The 24,622-nt window shown below is 39.7% G+C and overlaps 1 protein-coding gene and 1 pseudogene across 1 annotated transcript; one reads left to right on the forward strand and one right to left on the reverse strand.

Annotated features, from left to right (window-relative positions):
• On the forward strand, positions 1-3,300 carry LOC111203045 (annotated as a pseudogene).
• An 8,236-nt stretch (positions 3,301-11,536) lies between these two features.
• On the reverse strand, positions 11,537-12,972 carry LOC111202559 (homeobox-leucine zipper protein ATHB-52-like). The gene has a single exon (XM_048748081.1). The coding sequence runs from the start codon at positions 12,216-12,218 to the stop codon at positions 11,649-11,651; it is 570 nt and encodes a 189-aa protein (XP_048604038.1). The 5' UTR covers positions 12,219-12,972; the 3' UTR covers positions 11,537-11,648.
• Between the last annotated feature and the right edge of the window lie 11,650 nt (positions 12,973-24,622).

The following is a 24,622-nucleotide window of genomic DNA, read 5'->3' on the forward strand; positions in this document are numbered from 1 at the left end:
TGGAAAAGGGATGAAATGAAAGAAGTGATACTGAGAGTAAGGGAAAACATAGTAGACACCAAAATAATCAAAGAACCATTAACAAAGATAATCAAACTGATTAACAGAGATTGAGAGCTTGGATCATGAGTAAGCAAGATAATTGACAAGGATATATTAATAACTGAATCAAGGTGTTGAATAAACAATATAACTCATTCTCAAGAAAATGGATCAGACGATTTAGATTAACTCATTTTCATGCTTTTAGTCTATTTACTTACTGATAGTCTTATAAGGTAAAGCATCTCGGTAATTTCGGATAAACGTATGTATCAAATGTATGAAAATACAAGTTTTAATTTTCATACGTTTGGTTACAGCGTTACTTGCTGAATTTTAGAAAATACAAAATTAAAGAGTTTGAACAATAAAAGATATACACGGGAGTGAACACAAATTGGATATCCAAATTTTTATATCTAGATTCGTTAAAATCTAGTAGTCTCCAGATCCGTTTAAGATAGTGAATAATAATATACAATGACCAAAACATAAAAATTAGATAACAATGACCAGAACATAACATAAAAAAAATATTAAATTACTATATTCTATTAAACCAAAATTTTGAGATCCGAAAAGCGGGAAAACTTAGATGGAACTAGACCAACCCTCATTTCGGGTTCCATATATTTTGTCCAGAATATAGTTGCACATGGCACATGAAATTCACTACTAAATAAACCTCAAACACCCATCAACTACGAATAATTAATTTAAGATACTAACCACTCACTAATACTTTACTTAAAGCACCCTCGACAGTCGACACACACTCGCATGATAAATATACGGCTGCCCGTGAGAGGGGAATAGCATCTCATCAGTCGCAAAAACTTCACAGCCCAAAAAAAAACTGTTTTTTTTTTTTGAACAACTTTTCTATTTTGCTTGTGTTGACAATTATGGGAAGGGAAATGGGCCAAAAGTTCCATGCATTCATGTTCCCGTGGTTCGCTTTTGGTCCACATGACTCCGTACGTGCATCTAGCTAACAAGTTAGCTGAGAAAGGCCATAGGGTTACTTTCTTGCTGCCCAAGAAAGCCAAGAAACAGTTAGAACATCTTAACTTGTTCCCAGACAGCATTGTCTTCCACCCTATTACCATTCCTCATGTCGATGGTCTCCCTGCTGGCGCCGAGACCCCCTCCGATATCCCGGTCACACTATGGAGGTTCTTGTCCACAGCCACGGATCTTACACGTGATCAAGTCGAAGCTGCGATTCGTGCCTTGAGACCTGACATTATCCTGTTCGATCTTGCTTACTGGATTACGGAAGTGGCGAAAAGAGCATGGAATCAATAGTATGTTGTACAACGTGATATCAGCTACCTCTATAGCTCATGACCTTGTCCCTGGTGGTGAGTTAGGAGTTCCTCCACCTGGTTATCCTTCATCAACTTTATTGTTCCGCCGACATGATGCTCACGCCTTGCTGTCTTTCGCCGTTTACTACAAGAGGTTTTATTATCGTGTCACCACAGGTCTTACGAATTGTGATTTCATTTCCATTAGGACATGTGAAGAAATCGAAGGTAAGTTCTGCGACTATATAGGGCGTCAATACCAGAAGAAGGTTCTCTTGACGGGTCCAATGCTTCCTGAGCCAGACAAGAGTAAACCACTTGAAGATAAATGGAATAATTGGCTGAGCAGGTTTGAACCAGGCTCTGTAGTGTACTGTGCACTAGGCAGCCAGATAACCTTGGAAAAGGACCAGTTCCAAGAGCTCTGCTTGGGACTTGAGCTCACTGGTCTACCGTTCTTTGTAGCTGTAACGCCACCAAAAGGCGCCAAGACGATTCAAGAAGCGTTACCAGAAGGGTTTGAGGAGGGGGTGAAGGGTCGTGGAGTAGTTTGGGGAGAATGGGTGCAGCAACCATTGATATTGGCTCATCCATCAGTAGGCTGTTTTGTGAGCCATTGTGGATTTGGGTCAATGTGGGAGTCTCTAATGAGTGACTGCCAAATAGTCTTGCTCCCATATTTGGCTGATCAAGTTCTCAACACGAGACTGTTGACTGACGAACTCGAGGTTTCAGTTGAAGTGCCAAGAGAAAAGACAGGATGGTTCTCTAAGGAGAACTTAAGTGCTGCAGTCACCTCTGTGATGGACAAAGATAGTGAGATTGGGAATCTGGTGCGTAGGAACCACTCCAAGTTGAAGGAGGTTGTGGTTAGTCCTGGATTGTTAACCGGTTACACTGATAATTTTGTTGTCACTTTGGAGAACCTACTCAAGGAGACAAATCTTGCATGAATTAGTTTTGCAGCTGTTTCTAATAACGCAATAAGAAAGATAACTACTTAAGAAGTAGTTGTCTTTGTGCAACTTCCCTTTTTCTTTATTCATCACTCTTTCTTTGTTTAGTTCATTACTATATGTTTCCACATATAGTAATTTGTTTAATGTTATAACTTTCGGAGATATTGACGCCTTATGAACAATCACGTGTTGGCGTGCGATGATTCCCCATAAACTTCAGAGTAGTTTATTTAGTACAAATTACTCACTAATAATCGCCCTAACTTTCTTAAAGTTCTCGCTACATATAAACAACCCTTTGATGCTCTTTTACACAATAAACATAAAAGAGTGTCATGGGGGGAGGAGATAAACATCTAAACTATTGAATAGTGAACATTATAGGAAACAAAATGGGTCAGAAATCTCATCATCTCATGTTTCCATACTAGGTTTTGGTCACGTGACTCCATACTTGCGTCTAGCCAACAAATTAACTGAGAAAGGTCACAGGATAACTTTCTCTGCTTGTTCCCTAAAAAACTTAATCTATTCGCAAACCACATAATTTTTTTACCTCCAATTCAAAGAGCACAGATCCAGGTTCCAATATCTCATCAATGTTGGGGAATCGCCTACTTGAAGCCATAGAGTCGCATCTTCGGTTCGCTCTTTGAAACAAGACTTGATCTTTTTCGATTTTGTTTTTTGTGTATCAAAATGGCTAAAGTAAATCAATATTATCAGTGGCCGAGCCGGGTTTTTATAGAGTGATCATTAAGAAGTCAAATCTTTATGGAAGGATCAATATCAAGAACTCTGCCTAGCAACACCGTCTATTTGCATTTCGGGGCGGTCGAAAATTAGTCCATATTTTTATTTTCTGATACTAAGTTTAGATGAAAATCATAAGTTCATAAGAAAATATTCATAATCACTATATCAAATTTTAATTTTTCATATTTATTGACCAATAAATATCAATATAATTTACATAATCTTTTTTATTTTAATTACATAACCAAATAATTGTGGAATTAGCACTACAAGAAAACGTGCCCATAACAACGAAGATTTACGACGAAAATATTTTTGTCGTAAATTTACACGGTGTTTACAACGCAGTTACGAGGAGTCCAACTTTCGTCGTAAACGCCATGTAAATTTACGACGAAATATGTTCGTGTAAAATCTATGTAAGTTTACGACGAAAGTACGTGAAATGAGAAATACGTCGTAATCGTTACATCGACATTACAACGAAACATGTTACCGTTATATTTAGGTGAAAACGTGTATTCAATGTGCTTTAACTTACCTAATTTCGTCGTAAAGTCGTTGTAAATATTATGTTAAAACCATGTAAAATCCATGTAAAACATTCCTTGTAAAATCGTTGTTATATTTCAACTACCCAACTCGAAAATTTCTCTATATATATGTCATTTCCCACAACTCTCTTCCTCATAACACACAAACGGAAAAAAAAATCCAAAAAATCAGAAAAAAAAAGATTTCAAAAAAAAATCTAAGAAAAAAATGGCCGGTGGCGGTAGTATTTACGAGTTACGAAGTTGGATGTATTTGCACAAAGATTCCGACGGGAGGGTGACGAACGCATTTCTGAGCGGGCTAGAGACATTCATGCACCATGCGGGCTGTACACCGATCACGCAGGAAAGCGGTAAGATGTTCTGCCCTGTCGAAAATGCAAGAATTCAAAATTTGCACGTAGTGAAACTGTATGGAAGCATTTAGTAAACATAGGATTTACACCACAATACTACATTTGGTATCAACATGGAGAGGGTTATGGGGGAAATGAAGCTAGTAGTAGTAATAATAATTTTGAGGATGCTCATCATAGTGAAGAACCGAATCATTTGCATAATGAATATAATTATCATCAAGATCAGGAGCAGATGGTAGATCATGATAGGGTTCAAGATATGATTAGTGATGCATTTTTAGAAACAACTACAATAATAGCTGATGGAACTGGAAATGTAGAATAACCTAATTTGGATGCAAAAAGGTTTTATGAAATGCTCGATGCTGCAAATCAACCAATCTACACTGGTTGTAGAGAAGGTCTCTCTAAATTGTCTCTAGCAGCTAGGATGATGAATATTAAAACGGATCATAATTTACCTGAGAATTGCATGGATGCATGGGCGGAGTTGTTTAAAGAGTATTTGCCAGAAGACAACGTGTCTGCTGAATCTTATTATGAGATTCAGAAATTGGTTTATAGTCTTGGGTTGCCTTCGGAGATGATTGATGTTTGCATCGACAACTGCATGATCTACTGGAAAGAAGATGACAAGTTAGAAGAGTGTCGATTCTGCAAAAAACCACGATTCAAACCGCAAGGCCGTGGGAGGAATAGGGTACCGTACCAAAGGATGTGGTACCTACCAATTACAGACAGATTGAAAAGATTATATCAATCTGAGAGGACTGCTGCGTCGATGAGGTGGCATGCGGAACATGTCCAGAGAGATGGTGAGGTTGCACATCCATCAGACGCAAGAGCGTGGAAACATTTCAACAAGGTACACGCAGATTTTGCTACAAATATTCGGAATGTCTATCTTGGGTTATGCACCGATGGATTTAGTCCATTTGGAATGTCTGGTAGACAATATTCTTTGTGGCCAGTCATTCTTACGCCGTACAATTTACCGCCGGATATGTGCATGGAACAAGAATTTCTATTTTTGACCATATTAATCCCTGGGCCGAAGCATCCAAAACGGTCTCTTGATGTTTTTCTTCAACCGTTGATAGAAGAGCTAAAGCAATTGTGGTCAGAAGGGGTGAGGACGTACGATTGTTCCTTGAAAAACAATTTTACGATGCGAGCAGTTCTGCTGTGGACGATAAGTGATTTCCCTGCTTATGGGATGTTGTCTGGCTGGACAACACATGGAAGATTATCTTGTCCATATTGTCTTGGATCAACAGATGCTTTTCAACTGAAGAATGGTAGGAAGAGTTGTTGGTTTGATTGTCATCGTCGCTTTCTTCCACTTGCCCATTCGTACAGAAGAAATAAGACATTGTTTCGGCACAAAAAAATTGTCAGAGACGGTCCTCCTCCATATCTCACCGGCCAGCAGATCGAAGCAGACATTGATTATTACGGAGCTCAGGAAACAGTTAAAGTTGGAGGAAATTGGCATGTTCCTGAAAATATGTCTGATGGGTATGGTGTCTCCCACAATTGGCATAAGAAGAGTATATTTTGGAAGCTACCCTATTGGAAGGATCTTCTCTTACGCCACAATCTGGATGTCATGCATATTGAGAAGAACTTTTTTGAGAACATCATGAATACATTACTTAACGTCCCTGGGAAGACAAAAGATAACAAAAAGTCAAGGATGGACTTACCTGATATTTGCTCAAGAAGTGAGTTACATATCAAGAGCAATGGAAACGTTCATGTTCCCATCTTCCGGTTGTCATCAGAAGCCAAAACAACCTTGTTTGACTGGGTTGCATCAGAAGTTAAGTTTCCTGATGGTTATGTTTCAAATCTGTCAAGATGTGTTGAACGAGGTCAAAAGTTCTCCGGAATGAAGAGTCATGATTGTCATGTGTTTATGCAACGACTACTTCCATTTGCTTTTGCCGAGCTCCTTCCAGCAAATGTCCATGAAGCACTTGCAGGTAATTATAATTTTATAATATATATACATATGTTATGAAATGTTATTAATTTGATTACTTTTGCAATATACAGCCATCGGCGCATTTTTCAGAGATCTTAGCACACGTACGTTCAAGGAAGAAGTCATCGAACAACTTCATCATAACATTCCGATCATATTGTGCAACCTGGAGAAGATATTTCCTCCTTCATTTTTTGACGTCATGGAGCATCTAGTTGTCCACCTACCGTATGAAGCATTGCTTCGTGGACCTGTTCACAACGGATGGATGTATCCGTATGAGCGACAGATGAAACATTTGAAGGGGAAAGCAAGAAATCTTGCAAAGGTGGAAGGTTCAATAGTTGCGGGGAGTTTGACAGCCGAAACATCTAACTTCACATCATACTACTTTGCTCCAACTGTTCGTACGAGAAAAAGAGTTCCTAGAAGATATGATGATGGTGGAGTACCGACATCATATCCAATTGATGGTGTTCCTGACATTTTCTGCGAAATTGCACGGTTTGGTGGTAAAACGAAAGAAGTATGGTGGTCATGTGAAGAGGATAAACATAGTGCCCACACTTATATTCTGCTCAACTGCGAGGATGCAGTGACCCGTTACTTTGAAAGGTAAATATTTTTGTGAATGTTAATTATATGAATTGAAGTTAATTATGTATGACTTGATTATTTGTTTAATTTGCAGCATGTTTGTATCTCAAGTTGAAGAAGCAATACCAGGAATATCTGCAACTGATGTGGACACACGTAAAGATAAGCACTTTGTCAAGTGGTTAAAATCACAGGTACGTAATATATCTCATACATTGATTAATTAAGTAAGTGTTTTGATACTTCAATATTAATTAAGAATATCTGCTTTTTGCAGGTTGATTATGACGATCCTTATTATCCCGTATGGTTTCACGAATTGGTTCAAGGTCCAGTTGCAAAGGTCACCACATCACCTATGTATTTCACACGAGGATTTACCTTTCACACATACGAGTATGGGAGACATCGGGCAACGAGTAACTACGGAATATGTGTGAAAGGTGAAACAGACTTTTACGGGATCTTGCAGGAGATTATTGAAGTGGAATTTCCGGGGTTATTGAAGCTAAAATGCGTCCTCTTCAAATGTGAATGGTTCGATCCTGTTGTGAACCGAGGGATTCGGTATAACAAATTTGGTGTTGTGGATGTCAATTTTGGGAGAAGATACAACAAATTTGAGCCTTTCATTTTAGCTTCACAAGCCGAGCAAGTTAGCTTCCTTCCTTATCCTCGGCTTCGAACTTCCGGGATAAACTGGTTAGCTGCTATCAAAATTACACCTCGTGGACGCATTGTCGCTGGAGAAGAACCGCCCTTGCAAGAAGAATACGCTATCAATGAAGTTGAGGTACCAGAACAACCAACTGATGAAATCCTTTTGATCGACCCGCAAAACTTTCAATATGAAGATATTCCCGAAGATGCGACAGATGAAGCACGTGAAGACGAGTTCGAGAGAAGCGACGATGATGATTGTAATGATAGTGATGAGAACGAAAACGATTTAGAGTGATGTAATATTGATGAGAACGAAAACGATTTGGAGTGATGTAATATATGTAACAAATGTTGTATTTCTCTATTGTAACGTATGTTTAAAGAAATATTGTTTTTTACCATCTTAATGTATGTGTAACAAATGTTGTTTTATATAATATGTATTTCTTTAGTTTTTTTAAAAATTATTTGGAGTTTTAGGGTTTTAGAGTTTAAGTTGGAGAAAGAGCAAGAAGTAGTAGAGAAGAAGATATGATGTTAGATGATATGTGACTTTGGGGTTTAGGGATTTCATTCTCGGTGTTTAAGGTTAAGCGTTGTAAAATCGTCGTAAATGGTTATCTATTCCACGTAATTTCGTCGTAAATGGAAAAACGCGGGCCTGGTAACTTCGTCGTAAATGGAAAAACGCGGGCCTAGTAACTTCGTCGTAAACGGACGTTTCGACGTAATTTCGTCGTAAACCGAAAAACGCGGGCCTGGTAACTTCGTCGTAAATGGAAAAACGCGGGTCTGGTTACTTCGTCGTAATATTACGTCGCGTTTACGACGAAACCTTTTCTATATATTGAGACGCCGAGACGAGGCTGCCTCGTTCATTCCTCCCAAACTCCTCTCCTCTCCCTCTAAGGTACACTCTCTTTCCTCCTTTTTTTTAAGTTAGTTTAGGTGATTAATTAGTTAGGTAATTAGTTTAGGTGATTAGTTAGGTAATTAGTTTAGGTGATTAGTTAGATGGCGGAATACTATAGTTTAGGTGATTAGTTAGGGAACAGAATAATTTTTTAATTATGTCGTCATAATTGATTAAATTTATTTAAATTTTTTTTAGATGGCTCGTAGAAGGAAACCAGCAGCACCTACTTATGCCCAATTGTTTGGCGATGGTTCCGGTACATCTTCTTCCGGTCCATCGTCTTCTGATGCAGTTCCAGACTCTCAGACTTCTCAGAAAGTTTTTTTGAGTCCTCCTCTTCCACCGCAGATGCCTCCACCTCCTCCTCCAGCTGCTACACCTCAGCCTGTCCCAGAAGGTGCAGTTCATCCGGATTTGCGTGTGCCTTCATATGCTCCATTCGCGAGATATACGGTGGAGGATTTGCTTGCCCAGCCTGGACGGGAGGGTTTGGATGTTCTAGACCCCGATAGACCCTGAGGAACTTATTGGTAAGTTATTAATTTTTATTACATTAAAATTTAAATTATTTTTATTTTCTAACGGTTAAATTGTTTTTTTTCAGGTTTGGGGCTAACAACCGTGTTAGCCGGAGCGTTTCGGCGACGATTAAGGGTTACTACGACGGGGCATATCCGAACTGGAGCAAGACACAAAATCACGTTAAGATCACGTGGTTTAAATGTTTTGCGGTATGATTTTTAAATTTAATTAAATTTTCACTTTTAAATATATATATATATATATATATATATATATATATTTTAATATTTATTATTAATCGTAATTTTTTCAAAATTTTTCTGTTTCAGCAAAAGTGGCATTGGTCTTTGGGAATCACCGAGAGGGTGAAGGCGGAATTCGTTGCAAAGATAAAGATCCCCCTCTGCAACACAGTCTTCGATTGGAAGGACAAGTGGGAGATCTACGGGTATGAGGGAAAGCCCACTGAGCTCACGACGGATGTGTGGGATGGCCTCATCGCCTATTGGGAGCACCCCTCTTCGATCAAAAAGGTCAATTCGTGCTCGGCTTCTCGGAGGACGAAGGATAAAGATGGTCATTTGCCCATGCTTCATAGAACCAGACAAAAACCTCATGCAGGAGTCCGTCTAGAAGCGGTAAGTTTTGTTTTAAATATATATTTTAAAATATTCAATTAATATAATTTATAATATTTAATTTAATTTTTTTTTGTAGTTCGAGAAGACGGGAGTCTTACCATCTCTGTCTGACCTATTCAAAATGACTCACGCCACATCCGACAGAGTTTTTGTGGATCCTGCATCTGAGAAACTCTTCCAAGCAGTGGCTGTTCGGATTGAAGAACGGGAGACGCAACTAACTCAAGAGTCTCCCGATGGATTACCAGTCACATTGTCCACCGAAGAGGTCGACCGAATCTTCGAAGCGGTACAACTTAAATTTTTTGTTTACATTATTTAAAATATTTTAACATAATTAACTATATTAATATATGTTTTGATTTTATAGGTGGCTCCTAAAAAGAAGGGACGGATAGTCGGTATAGGCTCTGTTAACGAATTTGCAAGGACAACTTCGTCATACACTTCGAGACGGGATGAAGAGACTGCTCAGATGAAGGCTCGAATGGATAGCCAGCAGGTTCGTTTAGACTCTCTTGAGGATTTGCTAGACGTGATGGCCGTGGGAAACCCGGTTATGCAGAGAATGTTGAGTGAGAGACGAACCGCTCTTGGGTTGCCAGTACGAGATCTCCAAGAGTCCGATCCAACCCATCAACAGCCTAGCAACCCCACCAACTACTTCGAGGATATGTAGTTTTTTTTATATTTCGTTTGTATTATGAATTTAAATATTATTGTATGACTTTTAAATGCCTTTTTAAAATATGTATTTCAATTTCATATTTCGTTTTAAAATTTAAATTATTTTAAATTCTGAATATTAAATATAAATTAAAATTTATTATATACTAATTAATAATAATATAATAAGAATTGATGTAAGCTCCTCGTAAACATTACATGGAGTTTACATCGAATGTTTACGAGTGATTAACATCGAAAGATTTACGAGGGTTTTACATCGAAATGTTTACGAGTGATTTATAACGAAAGTATTTACGTGTGCTTTACATCGAAATCATTACGCGGGCTTTACCACGAAATCTAATGTGTCGTTTACGACGAATTCTTTCCCTGCGCTTTACGAGGAATATATTTCGTCGTAAACGTAACGAGTCGTTTACGACGAAACCTCCGTTACGACGGACGTTTAACAACGAAACGTCTTTCGAGGTTAATTCGTCGTAACACCCCGTTTACGACGAATACAGTAAAAAATATGTTTTATTGTAGTGTAGATAAGAAGTAACTAGTACTGTTATAAATTATATACCGTTGGAAGTAGAAACTGAATATTGATGTGTGTTTTTAATATTCAATATTAATTTAGAAAGTTAATATATAATTTGATTATGTTTAGGAAACTTTTATTAATTATTATTATTAGAAATACCAAGATAATACACATTTTCTTCACCAAATGCTCCACAAAAACCATAATTCATATTTTTAACATAAAGCAAAGATAAGAATCATTATGTAGAACAGTATTGTGTCAAAACAACACACATAAAATATTTATAATTTTAGACAAAAAGGGTTAATTATATTTTTTTTTTGTACCTTAAGTTAGTTATAATTTTGAACCGTCTTTATAAAGTTTGAGACGTCCATGCTGAGTGGAGCTTACAGGTTTACCATTTGTTTATCTGTAAATTCATCAAAAGGATCAATGATTGAAGAAGCTTTACCTCAAGGTTCGGGTGTAGGATGGAGGAGCTGCGGCTGGGGTGGTAGGAGATGGATGCCATCAGTTGGCTGCTTTGTGAACCATTGCAGGTTCGAATCAATGTGGGAGTCTCTAAGTGATAGCCCTATTGTCTTGCTCGCATATTTGAATGATGATACTCAACACTAGATTTACACGAGGAGGTTCCGGTGGAAAGTGAAAACATAAGGACAAGAGGGAGATTTCTTGAAAAAAGCTTGAGATTTGCGACCGTGTATGTGATGACTAGCTAGGATAGTGGGTTAAGGTATCTTTTGAGGAGGAATCCTACCATATTGAAGAGATTCTGGTTAAACCGGGATTATAAACCAGTTACATCTATAAGGTTTTAAAATCATTGCAGAATTGATACATGATGAACAATATTCTTGAATGAAAACACTTCATGTGATCAATAAGGTAATATGAAACTAGACCATAAAATATTTGTTGGTTTCCTGCGTTGTTGAATATTGCGGTTCTTGATTGTAGTTTTTTTATATCCTTTAACTATATATCTAAAGTTGAAACAAGAAAAAAAAAAATCATCTTTCTTTTCATTTTCCACACACACACTCTATTAGTACATGACTATAATTACAATTGAGATAATATTAAATATTGGAATCTCATATGTGTTGAAACAGAGTCAGGCCCATGAGGTTGATGAGGATCCATGTCCATTTGTAACGAAACAATCATAAAGCTCGTCAAAGACCACCACTTGATTATCATTACCTTCTTCACAAGAACCAAGATTAGAATCATCCACAGGAGAATCTTGATGCGTGAACAGAGCAAGCTGATTTCTAGACCTCTTCAGCTCATCTTGGAGAAACTGCACTTGATGTTCTAACTTTGCCTTATCGGAGAGAACTGCTTCAAGCTTGGACTGGAGATTGCAGTACTGGAGCTCGAGAGACTGAGTCTTGGACCTTGCTCGCTTGTTCTGGAACCAGACTGCGACTTGTCTCTGAGGTAGCCCTAACGTGTTGGAAAGTTGAAGCTTGAGATCTGGATCGAGTTTATTGTTCAACGTGAAGCATTTCTCCAGTTTTCTAACTTGCTCTTGTGTTAGCCTCTTTTTCTTGTTTCTACTCTGACCCTGAGGATTCTCCATTTTCTCTCTTTTTCTTTTTCTTGTGTGTATGTACAACGTTGTGCTTGCGTATATATATACACACTCACATTTATGTGTTTGTTTAAAAAAAAAACACATCGAATGTGTTTTATGTAAACCACGAGAAAACAAAATAAATTCCAACTTGGTAATCGAAATTGAAGTCCACCAATCTGGTATAACGGACTATACAATAATACAAATACGTAAATTATTTTTAATGCATCAATGGAAAAAAGGAATTCACGAATAAATTATCGTAATTAAACTCTATGTAAAAAAGACTAAAAATTAGTACGCATACCAAAACATTATAACCTATTTAGCAAAATACCAATCGCAACTATTTGAAGACTGTACACATTCGTATATAACCATGTTATTCCTATGCTTAATTAAGTCATTTTTTTTTCTTACGAATGCCTAAATATTATAGCTAGATTCGATAAGATCTTAGATCCATGAGGTCATATTTTACAAAATCTTTGTTTGTCAGAAAATAAACAGTTTTTCTCCTAATCTTCTTCACGATTTTGAAATGTGAAATTATTATAGCACTCTTTCTCTTTCATCTATGAAACCTTTTGACTATCTCTCTTCTAAGAAAAAATCTCAATTTCACTCAAAAAAACCCTACAAAATACCATCACCACAATCATAAGGATTGAAAACTTCATATATCTTTTTTTCTTTCAAGATCTCTCATATTTTCAAATATACTTCCTCTAAGAACAAATACCTGTCAACCCGACGAAACCACATAAATTCTCTTCAACTACCATGTTGGGGTCAAAAACGGTTACGACGAAGTTAACGTCCAAATCCCCGCAGAATACAAGTATGTCTTTCCGCAACAAATCATGCTCGGTCAAGAAAACGTCGCAACGTATGTTCCCGAGATAAAGCTTCGTTCGAATTCTATTTAGATCAAACATAAGCCACCGGAAACATACCCAGACCAGCTACGGATAGGTCCGAGTATGACGATCAGAACACGGACGAACCAAGCTCGGTCATTACGCAACTACCGCACATGCACGCTGTCCGGTCGCTACGTAGCGACCGAGCTCGAGCCAAGCTCGGTCGCTACGTAGCGACCGAGCTCTTCCAAAACGTCGATACGACATTAGTCCATGCATTCTCGTCTACCCTTCGATGAAATCTCCCGAAGACCGTAGCGAACCCATTTCATGTTTCCCGCCATTCTAAGTCATCGATCAAACTTTACGGTAAAAACCGCGGAAAGTTCATTTTTTATCGAAAGAAGCCGTAATAAAAGCTTCGAGTCAGAAGACGGCCCAAAGGGACCTAAGACATGACTCGAGGCCCAACTTACGATTTTTTAACCAACATCCCGTAAGCCGCATGACAGTTTACGCTTGGTTCGCAAGGAAAGAAAATGTCAAGTTTCCGCGGATAAATACGAAATTTTGAAGATAATTACGAAGATCGAAAAAAATGGAATATCTCTATTTTTATGCAATGACGGCTTAAGGGCAGAAGAAGAAAAGCGTAAACCGACCTATGAGCCAATATAAAAGGAGTCCTAGGCGAGAGGCATGGGGAGAGACTTTTTTCGGAGCAAACTTAGCACTTAGAGCGATTTAGGCATATTTCTGTTTTTGTTATTTCGAGCTGCGACTCAATTAGGTTTAGCCGTCTTAGGGTTGCTAGAACTAGGAATCTCACCGACAGCTCTCGAGCCCAGGCTTATACCTTGTTGTAACGCTCAAACACGGATTCGGAATAAGATTTATTTTGCTCTCTTTTTACAATTTTTGTACTTTGTCGTTGATATCTCATGTTCTGGTTGCTTGGCGTGTGGTATTAACAGATCTCCGAGACCTATGGGAAATTAGGGGTTTCCTAGTTTCCTAATTTAAATGGAAATCGACAATGCAAATTTCGGTTCCCACAGTTTGGCGCTAGAAGGAGGGGGGGGTACGGATCAATCTAACTCTCAACCAAATCATGCTCAACCAGACATGTCAACTGACGACGCGGATAACGTGCAGACTCCTCTTAACGGAAGCAGTGGCACTGATCTCCACACTCCCGCAGCAGACGTATCCGCGGCCAACGCACCAGCCAACGCCGCGGCGCTCGAGGAGTTTAAAAAGATGTTTGCCACCTACGAAAAAAGGTCGGAAGAACATGACAGGCTCGTGAGCACCTTGACCAAACAGGTTGAAACCTTAACGGCAAGGACCAGAGCAATCCGTCCCCGCGGAACCACTAAATTCCGCGGAAAAGGACTCGACTTCGCTACCCCACTTGATAGGCCTGGAGCTGCGCGGAAATAACCTTCGGGTCAAAACCCTAGCAAAAAATCTCCCGTCGAAAAGGGGAACCCTGAAAGTCCTCCGCCTCCCGCGAAAGATTCGGAGGATAACAAAGTCGAGCACGTCGACCTGGATCCTAGCGATGTCTCAAACGATACCGATGAGGACATTGACAGACATCCAAGAAGGACCAGAAGTCGATCTGCTCAGGAAAGCTCTCCGTTCGACAAACCGATGACGGAAGAGGAGGAAGTCCTCTATTGGAACGAACAAGAAGAGCTGGCTGAAAAGCAAACCGAGCTCACTCGCAGTAAACGCCGACAGGCTCGGAAATCTGATGTCGAGACGTCGGATATTCACGATCTTCGCGACTATATCACAAAGACTGCGACAGAAGTAAGAGACATGAAATCCCAAATCCATCTCGCTACCAGCGCTGCACCCGAGATGGACAGGCTGCTGGAAGGGGCTCGGAAGACCCCTTTCACCACTCGCATCTCAGATATGAGGATATCCGATCCGAAAAAATCAAAGTACCGAAGTATGATGGTACGACCGATCCGAATGCGCACCTTCAGGCTTTCCACATCACGATGGGAAGAGCGAGACTGAAGGACGGCGAAAAAGACGACGGCTACTACCGCCTGTTCGTCGAGAATCTGGAAGGAGCAGCCATCGAATGGTTCGCACGCCTTAAGCGAAACTCTATCTCGCATCGGAATTTCTCAAACAATACTCTATGTTCATAGATAGAGAAACTTCCGATGTCGATCTCTGGAGTCTGTCTCAGAGGGAAGACGAACCCCTCCGCGAGTTCATCAGCCAATTCAAGCTGGTACTGTCCAGGGTCAGCGGGATAAGCGACAAGGTGGCCATTGATGCGCTCAGAAAGACGCTCTGGTACATGTCAAAATTCAGAAAATGGATAACCCTCGACAAACCGCAGACGATCCAGGACGCCCTCCACAAGGCGACGGACTACACCATAATCGAGGAAGAAACGAAAGTCTTATCGCAAAAACATAAGTCGGCAAGACCATCCTCGAAAGATGTAAATCCAAAAATGAAGAAGAAGAACTCTCGTAACGACAAGTATGTCCATCACGAGGGGGAAGATCTCCAAGGAGCGCACAATTACGCGATCAGTTCTGACAAGGGCCGAACCACGGGTAATACGTGGACTCGCAATCAAGGATATGATGAAAACACCTTCTGCGAGTTCCACCAGTCCCGAGGATACTCCACGACTAACTGCAAATTCTTGGGAGCAAGGCTGGCCGCGAAGCTTCTAGCTGGAGAGCTCTCGGAAGTGACCAGCGTGAAAGATCTCATCCTCGAGACCGATCGCCCCCCGAAGATGGACAGAAATCCGCCCGCGGAAAAATCTCCTTAAAGAAACCAATCCGGGGATAAACGCGGCAGAAGGACGGACAACAAGGGGAACGATAACAATCGTCGCAGAGTCAACATGATCATTGGACGATCGCAATTCTGCATCGATACGGTTTCGGCCATCAAGGCTTACCAGCGGAAGGTGGAGTCGAGTGCAAACTGGCCTACATGGTCTCTTACCCGAGATGGTCAAAATTGCTCAATCACCTTCACGAGGGATGAAGCTGGCGGGATCGACCAACCTCACTGCGATCCGCTCGTCATATATCTCGTCATACAAGATCTGGAAGTCGGAAGGGTACTCATTGACACGGGAAGCACGGTCAATGTAATCCTCCGCGACACTCTCAATCGGATGAGCATCAAACTCGGAGAAGTAACTCCAACGCCGAAACCGCTCACGGGTTTTTCAGGAGAAGTATCGATGACCCTCGGGTCAATCCAGGGCCAAGGAGATCACGAAAAGCGTCGAATTCGCAGTGGTCGATCATCCTGCCATCTACAACGTGATCATGGGAACCCCATGGATCAACGCCATGCAAGCCGTCCCATCGACATACCACCTAGGTGTCAAATTCCCGACCCCAAACGGAGTCGTAGCTATCTGGGGATGTCAGAAACAGTCGCGACTATGCTTCCTCGCGGAGCACAAGTTAAGGCATATGACGACTTTTGCAACGGCAAATCGCAAGCGCATGAAGATAGATCAATCTTCGGCCAAAAACGCTTCAAGGAAAGACGATTTAACATCGTCTGCTGACGCAAACGCTTTGGACGTCGAAACTCAACACGAGTCAGAAGCCGACTCTACAACTCAACCGGAAAATCCGGAAGAGAACGCTGACCCGGCCACGGTCATCACGATCAGGGCGGTTAGCACGGCGACAACCGCCGAGTAAAAACGCTCGCGGCATAAAACAGAACTACAAGATGACTTGATTCTCGAAAGAGGTACGAGTTCAGCTATCCCCCTCTCTAAAAAGGGGGGGGGAGTGGGTGCGTATATTCGTATACTCCCACATAGGAAAATACGCGTTATTGTAATCGAGTTTTTAGAGATTTAAAAAAAAAAATCTCTCTTTACAATATGCATTGCTCCTTTTTAATTAAAACGCTTACGCTTCAGTTAAACTCAAAAGTCTCTGGACACGCCTAGAAAATCAACGAACGTTAAGACTCTTGTCAGCGGCCTCATCCAGCCCAAAATCGGAAAATAATCTTTCTTCAGCACCGAAAATATTTCATATAGTCTTCGAAACAACCGCTAGACGTCGCCAAGTTAAAATTCGAGACGATGCGAACAAATTGTCCGACCACGACCACAAAAACCTTACACTCCGTTCGTCGATTGGCCCCGACGAACGCGTCAGCCATCTTAAACAAACGCAACTTGATCACTCTTTTGATCTTCGAACGTCCAATACAAGGACGAGAGCGCGCTACAAAAAAAATCCGAAATTTTGGTCTAGCACTTCCAGTTGGCTTAAAAATTGTCTTTGGAAAGATACTCGATTCATACCATACAAGTCATATAAGCCAAGAACCTATCGCGGACTTTAAATAGGTACGAATCAGGTAGAAATCGCAACAGGAAAATCGATAGCCGGCTAGTCATCACACAAACCTTAAAACCGAGAGTAAACCTAGGTCTTTCCCTAAACCCATCACATTGGTCTCAGACATCTCAAGACATGATATCTAAATGATACGAGATCCTAAACCATGTCTCTCCGTTCACATCTCAACGTTCCCGAAAGTTATAAGAATAAGGAATTTTTACGAAAAGTCACGAACGAACCGACATATTGAACGTCCCAACGGAATTAAATATGAGACGACAACTCAAATTTACTCGAAACAATTCGAAATAAAACGTCCATCATATATAAAGACCGCATAAAGCGGTGGAAAATCAAAGCCACACTCGGCAGAAAAAAACAAATAAAAGCCATACTCGGCAACAAACGCAGGATAAATAAACAACCTCCTACCTCCAGATTTTCACTCCACCTCTCAAGGTTCAAAGTAAAAGTTCCCAGACAACAAAGCTCCAAACGCATCCGCGGGACGATCCACCTCCCCGTAATCACCGGGAAACTCGGTCGTGGTCTCTACGGTATCAGGAGAAACCGGGATGGGATCCCAAAATTCCTGATCCTCCCGTCGATCGGAGGAATGAGCGCCTCAGCGCGAGCATGATCCTTCATGCTACCCTTCATTAACTCCATCTCCTTCTTGAAAACGTAATCATCCGCCCGCGTCTTCCAAAGGCTCCCGACTGAACCATGATACTCACGGAAATCGCCTAGCGAGGTGAAAGCATCCTTGAGGTTCTTGTACTCGACCTGGAATTGAGAGGCGCGAGTCTTCATCACCTCGACAATCTCCCTCTTGCCCTTCCATTCCGCCTTACGAACAACCCTCGCATGATCACGAGCGAGTTGCGCATCTCGCGCCAACATCTCGTCTCGCATGCGAGTAAGATCCTTTTCCGCTTTCTCCGCTTTAAAGCGATAGATCATGGCTTCTCTATGGCTCGCCTCAATGACCGATCCAAGCAAGTTCAAGCCCTGCAAAACCGATTAACACGTTATAAGCAAAAAAAAAAAATATATATATATATATATATATACTTGAAACGATCGACAAAATTCTTAAAGCCTATACCCCGTTGATGATACGAGATCCTTCCGCGACGACTTTCGGCCTCCCCGACTCGTTCGTAGCCGGAGGAGCATCGAAGCCCGAGGGAAGACCAGCAAAGAAATCATCGAAGTCCAGAATAGGGACCTCTCTCGTACTGCTTCCATCGCCGAAAGCAAGGTCTGGATCCCATCCTGGAAGCATGGAATCGTCCACCGAAAACTCTATGTCACCAAGGTCAATATCTTTCCCCTTCGAAGAATTCAACCCCGTCGCAACCGTGGGAGCAGCGTCGGGATCTTGGTCATCGGGCTCGGAGTCACTCCATGTTCCCCCGCCCAAAGCAGGACTAGGATGCACAAACCTCAACGCCCTTCGAACTCTCTTCGGCGTAAAGGAAGTCCAGAAAAAAGGACCATTCCTGAGAAGATCCCTCACCGCGATAATATCCTCAGGGAACAAAGCAAGAGGATTGATGAAGGGACGATTGTTTGGCAACCTCCGGAACAATGGGATACAACTCTTTTCAACAGACGCATCGTCTATACGAACGAAGAAGAAAAATTTCTTCCACGAGTTGAAGTTGGAAGTAAACCCTTTAACCAGTGACATGAAGTTCCGAGGGACCAGCCTATACTTGTCTGTATCCTTGACGATCTGTAACCTAAGAAGGGCTTCAAAGTGATCAACGGTAAGGGAGAGACCATGCTCGTAGCTCAGGATCATGACTCCAATGAGGTGCTGGATGCCAGGGGGATTCAGTTGGCTTATCGCCACCTCGAAACGATCCAACACACGGACGATAATTTTGGGAATCGGGAACCACAAGCGACAGCGCACTACGAATGCTTCGTAACAAGTAAAGTAACCCTCCGGGGGATTGCTATCGCGCTCTCCTTGAAAAGGAACCCGGAACTCCACCGCATCCGAAATCTGATAGAACGACCGCATGATCTCGAGGAATTCGCTAGTACTCCTACTTGGTGCACCTTCCTCGACCGGGCGACGGTTCATGACCAGGAACGACTTCTCTTTTGGAGGTGTGATCGAATCATAACACGCGATCAACCATGCCTCGTTCTCGGCCGGGTCTACCGAATGAGGAACAAATTCTATCTTTGGCACAAGGAGCTCTTCAGGAACGTTCGCGGGCAAGGACCCTTTCTTCGAACTCCTTTTCTTACTCGATATTTTGTATTTTCCTTTTAAGAATCAAGAAGAAAAGGGTAGAGAGAGAAAAAAAAAATCAAGAGACATCTCTATGAGAATGAGTAAGTGTAAAGGTTGTGAAGAAGTTACCTCCCTTCTTATAGGCATGGGAAATTACTATTTACTTGCGGATTTTCGGACACGAACTTTGCCCAAATACACTAATCTCGTCCGAACTCGCCATACCGCGCGTTAGAATCTCACTAGAAATACACAATTCTAACGAGCTGGGGGGATAACTGTTGGGGTAAAAAAATGGTTACGACGAAGTTAACGTCCAAATCCCCGCAGAATACAAGTATGTTTTTCCTCAACAAATCATGCTCGGTCAAGAAAACGTCGCAACGTATGTTCCCGAGATAAAGCTTCGTTCGAATTCTATTTAGATCAAACATAAGCCATCGGAAACATACCCAGACCAGCTACGGATAGGTCCGAGTATGACGATCATAACACGGACGAACCAAGCTCGGTCATTACGCAACTACCACACATGCAAGCTTTCCAGTCGCTACGTAGCGACCGAGCGTCCGTCCCGCTCGGTCGCTACGTAGCGACCGAGCTCTTCCGAAACGTCGATACGACATTAGTCCATGCATTCTCGTCTACCCTTCGATGCTATCTCCCGAAGACCGTAGCGAACCCATTTCATGTTTCCCGCCATTCTAAGTCAACGATCAAACTTTACGGTAAAAACCGCGGAAAGTTCGTTCTTTATCGAAAGAAGCCGTAATAAATGCTTCGAGTCAGAAGACGGCCCAAAGGGACCTAAGACATGACTCGAGGCCCAACTTACGATTTCTTAACCAACAACCCGTAAGCCGCATGACGGCTTACACTTGGTTCGCAAGGAAAGATAAATATCAAGTTTCCGCGGATAAATACGAAATTTTGAAGATAATTACGAAGATCGGAAAAAATGGAATATCTCCATTTTTATGCTATGACGGCTTAAGGGCAGAAGAGAAAAAACGTAAACCAACCTGAAGCCAGTATATAAGGAGTCCTAGGCGATAGGCATGGGGAGAGACTTTTTCGGAGCAAACTTAGCACTGAGAGCGATTTAGGCATATTTCCGTTTTTATTATTTCGAATTGCGACTCAATTAGGTTTAGCCGTCTTAGGGTTGCTAGAACTAGGAATCTCGCCGACAGCTCTCGAGCCCAGGCTTATACCTTGTTGTAACGCTCAAACACGGATTCAGAATAAGATCTATTTTGCTCTCTTTTTACGATTTTTGTACTTTGTCGTTGATATCTCGTGTTCTGATTGCTTAGCGTGTGGTATTAACAGATCTCCGAGACCTCTGGGAAATTAGGGTTTTCCTATTTTCCTAATTTAAACGGAAATCGACAGTGCGAATTTCGGTTCCCACACACCATCCTATAGATGGAGGACAAGAAATCTGAACCACTGCTATGCCCCATCCTAGAAAGGATTTTTGCGGGAGGAGAAGAACCAATTAAGGTCAGGGTAACACCATACCACAAACCATGTACCATCAGAAAAATTCTCAAGGCCTTCGACACCGGCGAAATTAATCATATTCACAGTTATAACTAAATTCAAAACGGTTATAACTAAATTCAAAACAGAAGTTAATCTTGACCAAAACACAACACATAGTGGATTATTTATTTGTAATTAAGGACAATAATTATTTTATATGCAGTGTTTTGATAATTAAATTTATTACCATCTCACAAAATTGTTAACCGTAAAATTTATTTATTGGATAGTCAGAAAAATTATTGTACCATAACAATGAATTTTGGATTATTGAAAATAAGGTTTTTCATTACCATTAACAAGCTATTAAACAAGTTACACATCTAACTACAAAATTTAAAGGCGATCTTATAAGTTACACATCTAACTACAAAATTAACAAGCAATATTATATCATAGACCGTAGGGGTGTAGGGGTTTCACTACATGGTTAAAACTATAGAGTGTAAGGGTATCTTGTTATTAACATGTTTCTTAATTGTGTTAGCCATCCAAAAAAAATATGGTAACTATCCAGAAGGAAAATTGGACATATAATAATAGACATATATTTTTACTTTATTTATCAGGTCTTAGGCTTAATGAAATTGTCTATACGATTTAGTGTATTGTATTATAGTGTCAAGGGTTAGGTGTTGCTATTGGATTTAAGGCTTATGATATTGATTTAGAGTTTGGATTTTACGGTTTAGTATATTTTGTTTTGGGTTAGAGTTTAGGGTTTATGATCTGGTTAAGGTTTATAGTTTAAGAATTTGGGTTTAATGATTAGGGTTTATGATTTGGTAAAGGTTTTTTTTTTTTGATCAAGATTTGGTAAAGGTTTAGGGTTTGAATTTTAAGTTTAATGTTATGACTTTGAGGCATAAATTATTTTACATAGCTAACCAACAATTTTATTAGATGGTAAATTATTTTTGCCATACAATTTTAATGTTAGCAAACATGATTTTCTGATAATTTACACTCAATTTATAGACGTCTACAATTTCGAAAACAATAGAAAGCATTCACACAATTTCAATTTTTATGTAGAGGAGACAAAGTCAGTGAACAAGTGGATGAGGTTTACTCTGCACCAGTCACTGTTTACCCTCATTTACCGAGGCAATTTTAGCAAATATAAGCTTAAATCTTTTGAAGATTTCATCATATCTAAAAAAATCACGCCAACTATATTTGAGAAATCGAAGTGTCTATGATTCATAGAAAAGGCAAGAGTGTCAATTTACTCCATGTCACATCACGCGTGATTCTTGAGAGTTACTGTTTCTGGTATATGCCTAATATTCCACTTTTCCTTTGCCAAATTAGCTCTAAAAAGACGACGATGCATGCACAACAAAACTAGTTATCTAGAAAGTGTTTTTTTAATTAATATTTTCGGACTTTAACTCAAAATCTCTCATATACTTGAAATCAATCTTTAAAACTTCTGATATAAAAAGTAACAATTCGTATGAAAGATGGTTTGAACTCATAATATTAAAAAAATAATAATTCTCGTTCACTACCACTAAGCTAGCAAAATTTGTTGTTAATAGCTTTTTACAAGTTTCGTGTTTTAAAATACTAAATTATGGGAGAAATAGTGCAAAAACGTAAATTTATGTTGATTGTTCAAAATGAAAAACTGAAGATATTTTGAAAACATCATTTTAGTTATATTACTCATTCTAAGTTAATATTTACCGTATTAGGAAAAAAATGGATAGAATACAAGTTAGGAGGTGTGTATTTGGAGGGGTCATTCAAGAATCAAAGCTTTGGGGCCCAAAGCCCAACTAACAGTTCTTTATGGACCCACTTTACTATTCAAAAGAATGAACTAGGACTAGTTAAATTAAATATTTTGATTAATAAATTTAATAATTGGTTGATTGCAAGTATTTTTCTCAAATACATGCATGTGGTCACGTGGGCTGGTCGTATCGTAGCCACTAAAATTTAATAACATTATCATCTAATCCCTGTTCTAAAACTCGGACGAGCTGCCGAGTATGCGGCTGCGTTTGCGCAAACCGGAGCCACGCCATGGCAAATTGAGGTTGTTCGGAAGTATAACGCGGACAAGCGAGTTAAGTCCGAGTTAACCGCTTTATTGCAAAAGTCGGAGAGTTATTACAGAAATCCGGTTATTTGAGTTGTAGAAAACTTGTATAATTTGGTTTTAAAATCATATACTGAGTTCAAGATATATTATTAGTGAATGAAACCTAAAGAAAACAATTTAAAACAGGTCATTATCTTGAAAAAAAATGTATGCGACGAAATACATATTTTCAGATCTACCAACTGAAGAAGAAATGGGGATAAGATGGTCTTTTAATACTCACTAAAGACAAAACGAGTAAAAATAAAAATAAAAATATGACTTGAGTTTGGAACCTGAGAATTCTAGTTGTGTAAAGTGAGCACAAGCCACTAAACCACATACATCAAAGAATATATATATATATATATATATATATATATATACTTAAATTGTATAAAATTAATTCCGCGTACTTTCCGCTTAATCCCCGATTTTCTTTTAACTCACTAGGTTCGGACCGGCCGCACGCGTTACGCCTATCGCAATTCCGAACATGGCATCTAACACAATACTACTAAATCAATAAATATTTTAAACTTCTTTTTTTTGTTCTTTTGGGACAATGCATCTTGTTTTATGAGTTCTTTCATTTTCATTAGGATTTTTCAGTATCAGAATCGTTTAGTACTTCATACTCTTTTCAGATACGGTCTTTTGAATGAAATATACAACATTTTTTTAATAATAGCACCAACATATACAACATTTTTTTAACAATAGCACCAACATTGGGCCTTAAAAGAATCTGATGCGTCTAAGAGAATGGGCTTGTGTTTGTCCAACACTATAATCTTAAAACTATTCTAATAGCATCTTAGGGGACTAGTATGTGTACAAAGTTTAGTGCACCAATGCTAATCTATTTACTAGGGGTGGGTGTTCGGATAGCCATTCGGGTTCGGTTCGGGTCTATTCTGGCTTCGGATTTTCGGGTTCAAAGATTTCAGCTTCATTCGGGTATTTCTAAATTTCGGTCCGGGTTCGGTTCGGATCTTTGCGGGTTCGGTTCGGGTTCGGATAACCCATTTAAATTATTTTTAAAATTTTTAAATTCATTATATACTTTAAATTTTTCAAAATCTATAAACAAAAAAATATATTACATATAAATTTGAATAGTATATGTCAAAGTACCTAAAATTAACATATAAATTGGTTTGGTTTGAATATTTGGATTGAGAATCAATAAGTATTGTTGGTGTTTTGAGTATACTTTAGTTATTTTATACATGTTACTTTTGACTATTTATATATATTTATAAGTATTTTGGACAATTTAAAAGTATCTTATATATTTTGATGTTCTTAACATATATTAAATCTAAAAATAATTAATATATATAGGTATATATAAGTCATGTTCGTTTGGTTGC

Source organism: Brassica napus, chromosome C2 (assembly GCF_020379485.1).
Source record: "Brassica napus cultivar Da-Ae chromosome C2, Da-Ae, whole genome shotgun sequence".
In the NCBI taxonomy this organism is placed as follows: domain Eukaryota; kingdom Viridiplantae; phylum Streptophyta; class Magnoliopsida; order Brassicales; family Brassicaceae; genus Brassica; species Brassica napus.